The sequence below is a fragment of the Neophocaena asiaeorientalis genome, unplaced genomic scaffold (genome assembly GCF_003031525.2).
Source record: "Neophocaena asiaeorientalis asiaeorientalis breed wild unplaced genomic scaffold, Neophocaena_asiaeorientalis_V1.1 scaffold198, whole genome shotgun sequence".
NCBI lineage: Eukaryota > Metazoa > Chordata > Mammalia > Artiodactyla > Phocoenidae > Neophocaena > Neophocaena asiaeorientalis.
Genome location: NW_020175221.1, coordinates 7,386,855 through 7,399,607, shown reverse-complemented (window position 1 = coordinate 7,399,607; position 12,753 = coordinate 7,386,855). Strand labels below are relative to the sequence as shown.

Genomic DNA, 12,753 nt, shown 5'->3' with positions numbered 1-12,753 from the left:
AACCCAATCCAAAAATGGGCAGAAGACCTAAATAGACATTTCTCCAAAGAAGATATACAGACTGCCAACAAACACATGAAAGAATGCTCAACATCATTAATCATTAGAGAAATGCAAATCAAAACTACAATGAGATATCATCTCACACCAGTCAGAATGGCCATCATCAAAAAATCTAGAAACAATAAATGCTGGAGAGGGTGTGGAGAAAAGGGAACCCTCTTGCACTGTTGGTGGGAATGTAAATTGATACAGCCACTATGGAGAACAGTATGGAGGTTCCTTAAAAAACTACAAATAGAACTACCATATGACCCAGCAATCCCACTACTGGGCATATACCCTGAGAAAACCATAATTCAAAAAGAGTCATGTACCAAAATGTTCATTGCAGCTCTATTTACAATAGCCAGGAGATGGAAACAACCTAAGTGTCCATCATCGGATGAATGGATAAAGAAGATGTGGCACATATATACAATGGAATATTACTCAGCCATAAAAAGAAACGAAATTGAGCTACTTCTAATGAGGTGGATGGACCTAGAGTCTGTCATACAGAGTGAAGTAAGTCAGAAAGAGAGAGACAAATACCATATGCTAACACATATATATGGAATTTAAGAAAAAAAAATGTCATGAAGAACCTAGGGGTAAGACAGGAATAAAGACACAGACCTACTAGAGAATGGACTTGAGGATATGGGGAGGGGGAAGGGTAAGCTGTGACAAAGTGAGAGAGTGGCATGGACATATATACACTACCAAACGTAAAATAGATAGCTAGTGGGAAGCAGCCGCATAGCACAGGGAGATCAGCTCAGCACTTTGTGACCACCTAGAGGGGTGAAATAGGGAGGGTGGGAGGGAGGGACACACAGGAGAGTAGAGATATGGGAACATATGTATATGTATAACTGATTCACTTTGTTATAAAGCAGAAACACACCATTGTAAAGCAATTATACTCCAATAAAGATGTAAAAAAAAAAAAAGAAACATAAAAAAAAAAGTTTTAGCCATTCTAATAGATGTGTAGAGGAATCTCACTGTTGTTTTAACTTACAATTCCCTAATGAAGTATGATATGGGGCATCTTTTCATATGCTTATTTTCCATTTGTATATCTTCTTCACTGAGGTGTCTATTCAGACCTTTTTGCCACTTTTTGATTGGGCTTTTTGTTGTGTTTCAAGAGTTCTTTCTATATTATGGACACAAGTCTTTTATCAGATATGTGTTTTATAAATATTTTCCCCCAGTGTGTAGCTTTACACAGAGCGGAAGTTTTTAATTTTAATTAAGTACAACTTATTATTTCTCTCATGGACCATGCTTCTGGCATTGTTATCTAACAATTCACTGCCAAATCTAAGCTGCAAATTTATTTTTAATTCCAAAAATGTTCAAGGAAACAATGTCACAAGTTCAACCAATTTATTAGGACCTAAAAAAGTAGAGTATATAATACCCCCAGCTAGAGTTTTCAAAATAGTATTTATGAAAGAGGAAAATAAACTTATGAAATATTAACACAAATGCCTTCACTTCACTTTTACCTAAAGTATGACAGATGACATTCCCAAAATAAATTATACTGAGATACTCTGCCTTCAAACTCTTTGGTCCATAACAGAAAAACACAGATATTACCATGCTAGAATTTTCATGTATTCAGAGATGAAAGGTTTATTTAAAAATATATATATATATTTGGCCTATTTTATAAAAAGGAATTAATGAAAAGATAAATTTGACCTTTTTCATATATTTTAACGTAACTGCATATTAATCTCATCACATCCATCAAAAATATTTTTGTTTGGTCATTTTGCCAGTTCAATATTTAACAAATTAAAAAATTATGTCACTTCTGCTTGAAAAAGTAGCAGGAGCAGGGGTGTAACTTTGAGTGCAAGTTTAGATGCTCTGTAAAAGGACTTAATTCCTGGTGGGAGGCAAAATGAACATTTTAATTTCAATTATCTTCTTTTTTTAAATAAATTTATTTATTTGTTTTTATTTTTGGCTGTATTAGGTCTTTTTTGCTGTGCACAGGTTTTCTCTAGTTGTGGTGAGCGGGGGCTACTCTTTGTTGTCGTGCGTGGGCTTCTCGTTGTCGTGGCTTCTCTTGTTGCAGAGCACAGGCTCTAGGCCTGTGGGCTTCAGTAGCTGTGGCACATGGGCTCAGTAGTTGTGGCACATGGGCTCAGAAGTTGCGGCTCGCAGGCTCTAGAGTGCAGGCTCAGCAGTTGTGGCACATGGGCTTAGTTGCTCCGCAGCATGTGGGATCTTCCCGGGCCAGGGCTCAAACCCATGTCCCCTGCATTGGCAGGCAGATTCTTAACTGCTGCGCCACCAAGGAAGCCCTCAATTATCTTCTTATCACATATAATTCACTGATAAGGCTCACTTAGTAGAAAGAGATTTTAGGGCTTCTCAAAAATCAGAATTCTCATCCAGGAATAACATTTAACCCACTTAAATCCTGCAGATTTGTCAAGATACATGCAGTAGCAAAGTTAAAAGACAATGTCTAGTCATTTAATAGAGATGTACTCAGTGTGTGAAGCAACAGCTCTTGACCACTTAACCTTAGCAAAGGCATTCCATAACATTCCCTGAAACTACTTTTAAAAAGAAGATTTGGGGATTTCCCTGCTGGCACAGTGGTTAATAATCCTCCTGCCAATGCAGGGGACACAGGTTCGAGCCCTGGTCCAGGAAGATCCCACATGCCACGAAGCAACTAAGCCCATGCGCCACAACTACTGAGCCTGTGCTCTAGAGCCCACAAGCCACAACTACTGAGCCCATGCACCACACCTACTGAAGCCCACTCGCCTAGAGCCCGAGCTCCGCAACAAGAGAAGTCACCACAATGAGAAGTGTGCATACTGCAATGAAGAGTAGCTCCCACTCGCTGCAACTAGAGAAGCCTGTGTGCAACAGACCCAACGCAGCCATAAATAAATAAATAAATTTATTTTTTAAAAAAGAAGATTTTATGAGCAGAAATTTTTTCCTATGAATCCTTTAAAAAGCCACAGCATTTAGGAAACCAGCAGTGGAATTCAGTAAGCTTGGCTAATGTGAAACTGAGCTTTAGTTTTCATTATTGGCAGTATATACTCAATATTTATATAACTTTTCTTTCCTTTAGGTTCATCCAATATACTAAAATTTATCAAAATATTTTCAAGCGTTCTGTAAAGTGGATGTACGACAAATACTTAATATACCAAATCTACACATTACCTCTTCCAACGGTAGTATAAAAAGCAGTTTTAAACAAAGAAAATGTTTGTGATTATAACAAATTACTTAAGGATGCATCTGGTACTACTTCATTTTGTGACAATTATATTAAAAAAGGGTGCTGGAATAAATACTCATATGAACTGACTGAAGCAGTACTTTCCACAACAATGTAGACAAAAAATACAGCTCCACATCGGAATAAGTAAACAAGGAAATAAAACTTTTTTCCAACCTAAGAAATTAAGCTCCATAATACCATATTTCTTTCATTCCAGTAGACACTCCCCCATATTTTAAGATATCTCTAATCAGGATATCTATTCAGTATGATAGTGTTCCATTTTTTTCCTGAAAAGCTATTTTAATGAGGTATCTGATATTAAGAGATGGCTTGGAAATCCAATATATTTCCAAAGAGTTAAGCTGAATTTTCATGGTAGTAATTATTATTAAACATAAGTGACAATCTTATTCCATTTCACATTTAATATTTTTTCATTAAATTTTTCTATCTATATTTATTAAACTCCTGTTACATACCAAGCAATGTGCTTGACACTAAGGATACAAGTGGAGCAAAACAGACCATTCTTACCCTAGCAAAGCTTATTGCCTTGCCCAATTGGGGGGAAACTGGGAAAAGGCAGCACGGCACTTATGTCAACATGGAAACAAAGGAGTTAAAGTATTCAAGTGTGGGCAATAGGGCATTTTGATACCAGCTTTCTGGACCAGTACAGGAAAGGGTGGCACGAGAGACTTGTCATGCCATAAAACCCAACAAACACCAATGTCCTCCTACAGTGCAGGACTCTTATGGCCACTTTTGCCATATATAACACTTTACTTATATATTACTTTACAGCTTATAAAAATAAACATATTACTAACCCATCCATTTCTTTTTCTTCATAGCAATTTTTTATTACCATTTAAGTAGCTACTCAAAAATTTAAAAAAAAACTGGGCCTCATTTACCTCCTTTGGGACAGTCACCTAAAGAAATATGATTTTTCAAACTATATGCCAAAAACAAAGAACTTGAGAAAATCCATATATCCACAGTAAATGATCTCCCGCATCTTCCCAAATATTGCCGAATCTCAAACTTTAGAGATGCAGTATTATATAATAATTCAATCCCCAAAACTTATCCTGTATTGTCTTTTTCCTCAAACATTAACAAAGGAAGTAAAAGTGATTTTAAAAAAGTAATCTGAAAGCAATTAGAATACCAAAAATAGGGGAAAATATTTCTTCCAAGTTGTATTTTATCCTTTAAAACTGTGAATATTATCTACTTAATATAGCACACTAATAATACTTGTAGCAATAATCTACATAATAATCAATGCTAGAAAAATACTTGTGCTGAAATACAAAATCCTGGGGGTTTTTTTGTTGCATTCACACACACCACAGCAGTTGAAAAGGATAATCCAAAGTCCATTACTCTAAATTTTGGTTTAAAAGGCTATTGACATTTCTGTGTTTTTTACAATAATCACCAAGAATGATGTCGCTAAAATCCCCAATCAAAAATGGGAGAGGCTTCCCTGGTGGCACAGTGGTTGAGAGTCCGCCTGCCGTTGAAGGGAACACGGGTTCGTGCCCTGGTCTCCAAAAAAAAAAAAAAAAAAAAAAAGGGAGTAATCCACATCCTAGAGTAAGAGAATTTTAATAGGCAAACACTTCATACAATGGAGACATAACAGGATTTCAAATAACACATTTTTTAATGAACTTAGAGTAAAGGTTTTTTTGCACATTTAGGTATGTTTACATAAATGTTCTTCCATCTATCTATATGCTTTCCTGCACATTGTTTCATAAGGCTGGTGGCTAAAATAGAGGTTACCAGTTACCATGGAATTTACGTCTTAGGAAAAATGTAAATATTTCCTTAAACTAACCCCAAATTTTCCTTCCGTTTTACTCCTATAAAAGTGGCTTTAATCAAATTAGGATGCATAGACTGCATGTGGAAATATTTAATATATCTTGAAACATAACTAAATCCAAGTCCCCTTCACCTTCAGAATACTGTGCTAAATACATCACCAAAAAATAAAATAATAATTTGCTAGCCAAAAAAGGCAAATATGAACTGAACTCAGATATGAACTGAAAAACCAAAGAACAAGGCTATTATTCTTAGCCAATTTGGGGGCAAAATAGGGAAAGAAGCCAGTCTGTCCTACTGTGGAAATAAGGCTTCAGTTTGCTAAAACAATTTTAAAAATGTAAGTCAACTATCTGGGGAAGGCAACTGACGAGAGACAAGTTGTCAAAAGAGAAGTATAGCATGATCTCCTGGACTGCCAAGACACTCAAGGAGGTAAATCTTTATTCTGCTTCTTCTCATCCATTTCCAACTCACACAGAGAGACACAGGGCAAGGTGCAGGAATCCGAACCAAGGATAGAGAAAGTAAGCACAATATCTCAAGTGCCAACCTTAAGCTAGTTTGTGAAATTTAACCTAGAAGCAAACTGTCCAATTATTTAAAGTAATGAAACCCAATATTAACCTACAAACTGATGAATAGTACCACTTAAAAAACAGTGATATAGGGCTTTCCTGGTGGCGCAGTGGTTGAGAGTCCGCCTGCCGATGCAGCGGACGCAGGTTTGTGCCCCGGTCCGGGAAGATCCCACGTGCCGCGGAGCGGCTGGCCCGTGAGCCATGGCCGCTGAGCCTGCATGTCCGGAGCCTGTGCTCCGCAACGGGAGAGGCCGCAACAGTGAGATGCCCGCGTACCGTAAGAAAAAAAATAGTGATATAGTTTTGATATATTCTGAGGATCTTCTTTTGCATATGTATTTACATTCTTTCTGATGAACTGTATTCTCAAATTTAACAAATAAATCTATCTCCGTTTTTGTGGCCTCAATTTCCACTTAACATGATAAAATAAGCATAATCTTAGTTTCAGCTCTGCCATAAAATAGCTTACTGGGCTTGAGCAAGTATCTGGGCCTAAGTTTCTTCACTTGTCTACTGAAAAGTGTTGATCCAAAATTACTTAAATGAACTCTTCATTCTAAAATAATCATTCTATAATTCTTTATGATGACATCAAGTTATTTGGGGCAATATCTCCCTTTAACTGGAGAAACACTGCCCTGGACTGATGCAGTGGCTATATTCTTTAAGCAATCATTCACCACACCAACTCTGGTGACGACAGTACTATGGATTTACCCCCACCCCAATTCGATCACTTCATAAAACCTCCAGCACAACAAACCCATCACTACCTACTTATTCATTTACTTACACAGGAAATGGGTAAACCAAGCCCCACTGTGTTGAGGACAGTGGTTGTGATGGTACTGTCATGGTACGGATACTGGATGCTGTTGTCTTTACAGAAAAAGCCTCTCTGAAATGGATATATTTGGCCCAAATTTAGAACAGCCATAGGCATGGAAGCTGTTAGGGAAGGGAAAAAAAGACACACATGGTTAAATTCAATTCACTTCATTAGGAAGTAAAGTCTACTAAATGGGATGCAAATCTCAACCGTATTTTGCCCTTTCTGAAAAAGGATCACTATTCCATTACATCCAAGAGTAAAGACTGAGGAAACCATGCATTTAGCTTGTCCACATCAGCCCCACCTTTATCAAGTTTAAATTCTCTTACTTGCCTTGACCTCTGATTTTAGGGACAATCAATAAAGGAAACCCCAAGGGAAGACAGCAACATTGGCCCATGAAAAAATAAAGTTGAGAAAACAGGAAGGTTTTGTATTTTACATGTTGTTCGTAATTCATTTTTAACTGAATTGCTCAATACATTAAATATGTTTAAGAAAAAAAGGCAAAACTCAGTAAATACATTTAATAATCAATAATACATCATAACAGCCAAATGCAGTCAAAGAGGGAAAAGATACAAAATTTTGTTTCATATTAAAATTTAAATTAACAGGGTTAAAAAAAATAGAAACTGTAAGTATATTTGATAATAAGAACAGAAATAAGTCCTTTGTTTTCCAAAGACAAATTAAAAATGGTTTTTATTAGCCCTGGTAAGGCTCCAAAATCACTTTAACAAGTTATACAGAAATAATGTTCATTTGAAATTTTTCACCCAAATAAAATGAAAGACCAAAGAGAAGTTAAATAACTTAAATTAGTAATTTCTTAGTATGTTTAAATTTACCACACTTTTAGGCTTTGTTTTATACAATTCAAACAGTCAAGCATCTACTTACTATATCCTTGATACTAGAGTATGCCAAACATAGAGGAGACAATTAGTGTAAAACGGGCACTCGGTTCAAGGGCCTAAATTGTACATGTAGCAACAGAAGGCATACTCAGGAAGCAGTTTCAAAAGTAATAATACTAAGACAGATTTTTGAGGGATGATGAAATTGTTCTATATCTTGATTGTGATGGTAATTCCACAACTCTAAGTATTTGTCAAAACTCACAGAACTGTACCCAAAAAAAAGTACATTTTACTATATGTAAATGTTAAAAGGAATACCATAAAAGAGAAAATACGACTAATTTCTAAAATGATATAAAAGGCCCTATAGGAATTCAGAGGTCAACGTGAACTGGAGTAGTTAGAAAAGACTATTAGGGCTTCCCTGGTGGCACAGTGGTTAAGAATCCGCCTGCCAAAGCAGGGGACACGGGTTCGAGCCCTGGTCCAGGAAGATCCCACATGCCACGGAGCAGCTAAGCCCATGCGCCACAACTACTGAGCCTGCGCTCTAGAGCCCACAAGCCACAACTACTGAGCCCGCGAGCCACAACTACTGAGCCCACATGCCACAACTACTGAAGCCCGCATGCCTAGAGCCTGTGCTCTGCAACAAGAGAAGCCACCACAATGAGAAGCCCGCGCACCACAACGAAGAGTAGCCCCTGCCCGCCACAGCTAGAGAAAGCCCACGTGCAGCAACAAAGACCCAACATAGCCAAAAACAAATAAATACATTAATTAATTTTTTAAAAAAGACTATTAAAGAACAGGCAACTGAGCTGAACTTGAAGCAGCAGGTAAATCATAGGCAATAGGGAGGGCCTCAAGGAGAGCACTTAGTGGTAGAGGGATGCAAGAGCAGCATGAGGTCACACCAACAAGAGTACAGAGAGAATGAGCAAGAAGTTTTCAAGGTACATAACATTTTATAGCGAACATGTACTGCGTGCTCACACATGCCAAGCACTAGGCTACACAGATTAACTCAATCCTTACCTCAACCTTGTGAAGTAGGTAACATCACTTCCCCCTTTTTTCACATAAAATTATTATGAGGCTTTAAGAAATGAGGAACCCTGCTGGAACTAGTAAGTAGTGGAACCAGGATTACAACACAGGCTATCTGTTCCTAGAGTCAGTGTATATATGATGTCTCCCATGGAGGCAAGTGATTTGCTAAATTAACAGAATTGTGACAAGGAAGATGATTTGGGTGAGGGGTACCTGTCCTTTGAAAAAGCTTATTCAGTATAAAGTACATGTTATGTTCATAATAAAAACTCAACGTTAATGAAACAAAATCTTCTTTTCTGCAGATTACTCTTAATTCCACAATTGTGTGGTTTTTAATGGGAGGAAGAGAACCTGAGATTTTGGGGTTTAACAAAAAGAATTATATTTTTAAAATACTGGCCTAAGAAAGGACTTATCCTGTAGCAATAAATAAAATATCACTGTCCTCTTTTGCTCAGGGTTAGTAACACAGTAAAATAAGGGGTTTTTAAAAATTAACTTAAAAAAAATTAGAAAGGGGAGCATTTAACACAGCTTTGAAATAATCTACTAATTAAGTGTTAAGTAGTATGTTGACAGGGAAAACAGAAAAGGACACATGAAAGAGTGTTTTGAATATGGAAATGACTCAATTTGAGGACTGGTCACAATTGTTGAGGCAGACCTGAAGATGACACTTCAGGCTTTTGGAATAGGGAGAATGATGGTCCCATTGACAAAAATGTGAAGTTGGGACAGGCAGCTGGTTTATGATGAAAGAAAATCAGTTGAGTATTGAAAATATTGCCTTTGAGGTAATCTGACACCTTAAACGCTCAGCCTCATCTTTCACTCTTCCCCATGTAGCTTACGGCTCCAATCACACTGAACCATTTGCTGTTGCCTGAACATACTATGTTTTCAAAACCTTAGGTACCTACATATATGTTCAGCCTTCTGTTGGGGATACCTGTCCCCTGTTTCCCTTTCCCTGATAAGTAAGGCACTCCCTATTTATCTGCCCCATGGCACCTTGGACACACATCCATTACATAGTATTTTAAACTGCTTTTTGCATTTTGTCAGCAACTTGAGGACAAAGACCATAACATTCTTGTATCCTTCGGACCAGGCACACAGTTGGCTCTCAGTAAAAATTCACTAAACGGCGAAAGGAATATAATGCAGGATGAAGATAAGAAGTAGAGACAGATTTGCAGATTGTTGGCATTGGAGGTGGTAAGAAGCCAGGAGAATGAAACAGTCTTAGAGAAAGCCTAAAGTCAAGACTAACAGAGATCAATAAAAACAGTCAGGTAAGGACTAATATCCATAGTGAAATCACGAAAAGAGATTGCAGGAGAGAGAGGGAGAGGAGATGATTACATGCTCTAGAGGGCAGGGGCTGTGTCTCTCTCATTAAGCAGAACATATTGACCATTCTTTAAACACAAGAATGAACAACAGAGAAGTAAGACAATGTTGTTATACAAAAAGCCAATGAAAGTAGCTTAGAGTATCAAGTCTGTACTAGGTTAAATGTAGGACGTCAATGCTAAGACATCAAGAAGAGTGAGAACAGGGCTTCCCTGGTGGTGCAGTGGTTGAGAGTCCGCCTGCCGATGCAGGGGACACGGGCTCGTGCCCCGGTCCAGGAAGATCCCACATGCTGCGGAGCGGCTGGAACCGTGAGCCGTGGCCACTGAGCCTGCGCGTCCAGAGCCTGTGCTCCGCAACGGGAGAGGCCACAACAGTGAGAGGCCCACGTACCGCAAAAAAAAAAAAAAAGAAGAGTGAGAACAGAGTAAACACAATGAGGTCTGAGGAAAAAAGGTGTCATATACACTCTGTGAGAGAATATCTTACACCACCTCCACTAACACCACATCTTTATGAAGAAACTTCAATAATGAGCTTCAATATTGGGTTGTCACTGTCTAAGCATGAATCTCTTTCTTCAAGTTAAATATATCACAATGATTTCCTCTATTACTCATGTGATTTATATATACACACGCACACTACTATGGGCTGAACTGTGTCTGTCCCCCCAAATTCTTATGTTGAAGTTCCTACCCCCAATTTTACTATAATTGGAGATAGGATTTTTAGGAGGTAATTAAGCTAAATGAGGTCATAAAGGTAGGGTCCTAATTCAATAAGATTGGTGGTCTTATGAGAAAAGGAAGAGAGAGAGAGAGATCTCTTTCCACATGCACGCATCCAAGGAAAGGCCATGTGAGGATACAACAAGAAGGTGGCCATCTGCAAGCCAGGAAGAGAGCCCTCAAAAGAACCTGACCATGCTGGCACCCTGATCTCAGAATCCCAGCCTCTAGAACTCTGAGAAAACAAGTTTCTGTTGCTAAGCCACCTAGTTTTTGGTATTTTGTTATGGCAGCCCAAGCAGACTAAGACACACACACACACAGGCATAGCCATCCCCACAGAGTAAACAGACACCTCTACTCTAAAAAGCAATGAAATATTCTCTATCTACACAGAAATTATTTTCAGTGGTATTTTTTTAGGGTAGTAATAGAGAGTTCTGTGTCAAAGTTAGTATTATAGGAAGATTCTTCTCAAAACAAACTCTTTCACAGAACACAAATATTCTTTCCTTAATATATAAAGGATATAGAAACTATTTTTGACACTAATCATAATTCTAGGGTATTTTTCTCTTAATTGAAATTCCCTTAAGAGAAGTCACTTTTAAAAGTTCAATGCTGCTAATAAACAGATTTGTTAACTACTGTATGTCTGCTCTTACCGCATCTTCTCTAAGTTATATTGAGGAAGATAGATAAATGAATACCTGGAGATAGATACATATATATATACATATATATATATTTCCTATATTCTTCTCCAATTAAGTAATAATTGAAGTATCTCCCATTTTATATATAGTACATAGTTCCTTAAAGACAGGTTGTTACAAAATATTCCAATGGAATAAATCTAAAATGCATATTAAAGAGAACCAATGTTAATTTCTAATATGTAGAAGCAAAGGTAAAGAAAAACAAGTCCTAAGTTTACGTTTTGAAAAGAATGAAATATAAATCTAGACATTATTAAAGTAAATATACTGACTTCAGTACCCACTACACCTTTCCCTATTTTCTCAATTTCAGACATCTAAATAAATATTACGCTATACCACAGGGAAATTCAAGTGTCCATCTTCTTGAAAATCTCCCCTCATTATTCACTCAGACATTTCAATTTCTATGACACGGCAGCCACAGTGCCAGGAAAGGAAAAAGAAAAAAAAAAGGGAAGGGCTAAAAACACTAAAAAAGGAAAGGAATGAAAAAGACCTCACCACAAAATTTTTAATAAGAGAGAGATAAGCGCTACTGGAAAATAACACAGCTGTAACTGCAAACAGAACTGAAGCTTAGATGACTTAGACAATGTAGCAGTCAGGATCGCAGCAGGAAACAGCACCCTCAAACTGGGGAACTTAAGAAGAGCTTAATAAGGGACTATTTACAAGTTATGGTGAGGGCAAAGTCAAGAGATAGTACAACCTTCTGAAGCTGCAACCACTCCTAGACCTAGAAGGTTCAAAGAGCTATGACCTCTGGGAGAGCCAACATGACAGAGGAGTTGGCAGGAGGACTCCAGGAGAAGAAACCCCACTCTCCTTCCAGTGCTTCCCATTCTTCAAACCCATCTAGAAGCCAAAGGGCAAAGTGAGCCTCTTAGTACTGAGGACAAGGCAGACAATGATGAGAGCAGGTCCACACAGGGAAAAAGCTATCTAGAACCGGGAGGCAGAAGGTAAGACCAGTCAGGGTCTCAGCATGAAATAGAGTCCAGTAACTAAATGTAGATAACTCAGGAGAGTTTAATAAAGGGACTTTTTACAGAATCTATATTCAGACTATATATTAAGAAGTTTGGACTCTATTCTGTGGGTAACAGGAGACACACAACCCAATCTGTGTCTTAGTGGGGGAAAAGACTCGGAAAAATTGTATAAAGGATAGAGAAGTGTGAAGTTAGAATAGAGGGAGGGCTTCCCTGGTGGCGCAGTGGTTGAGAGTCCGCCTGCCTGTACAAAAAAAAAAAAAAAAAAAAAGAATAGAGGGAAAGTCCAGAGGCAAGAAATACTAGTGTATATGAGAGATGTTGAGGGCTTGAAATAAAGAAATAACAGTGGGAATAAGAAGAGACAGTTCTAAAAATGTTTAGATTTTTCCCCACAGAACTACAGACCATGTCTCTGTATATGTATATATGGATGTGTGTCTATGTCTCTCT

The 12,753-nt window shown here is 37.8% G+C and overlaps 1 protein-coding gene across 2 annotated transcripts in view; it reads right to left on the bottom strand.

The window, feature by feature from the left end:
• Nucleotides 1-12,753, bottom strand: part of PLPP1 (phospholipid phosphatase 1) — a 112,014-nt gene that overhangs the window by 67,757 nt on the left and 31,504 nt on the right. Inside the window, exon 2 of one of the 2 annotated variants that reach the window (XM_024765344.1) lies at nt 6,542-6,696. The exons of the other annotated variant lie outside the window; for it this stretch is intronic. Within the exon in view, the coding sequence (XP_024621112.1) occupies nt 6,542-6,696 (155 nt within the window). The remainder of the gene's footprint in view (nt 1-6,541; nt 6,697-12,753) is intronic. 2 annotated transcript variants of the gene reach the window in all.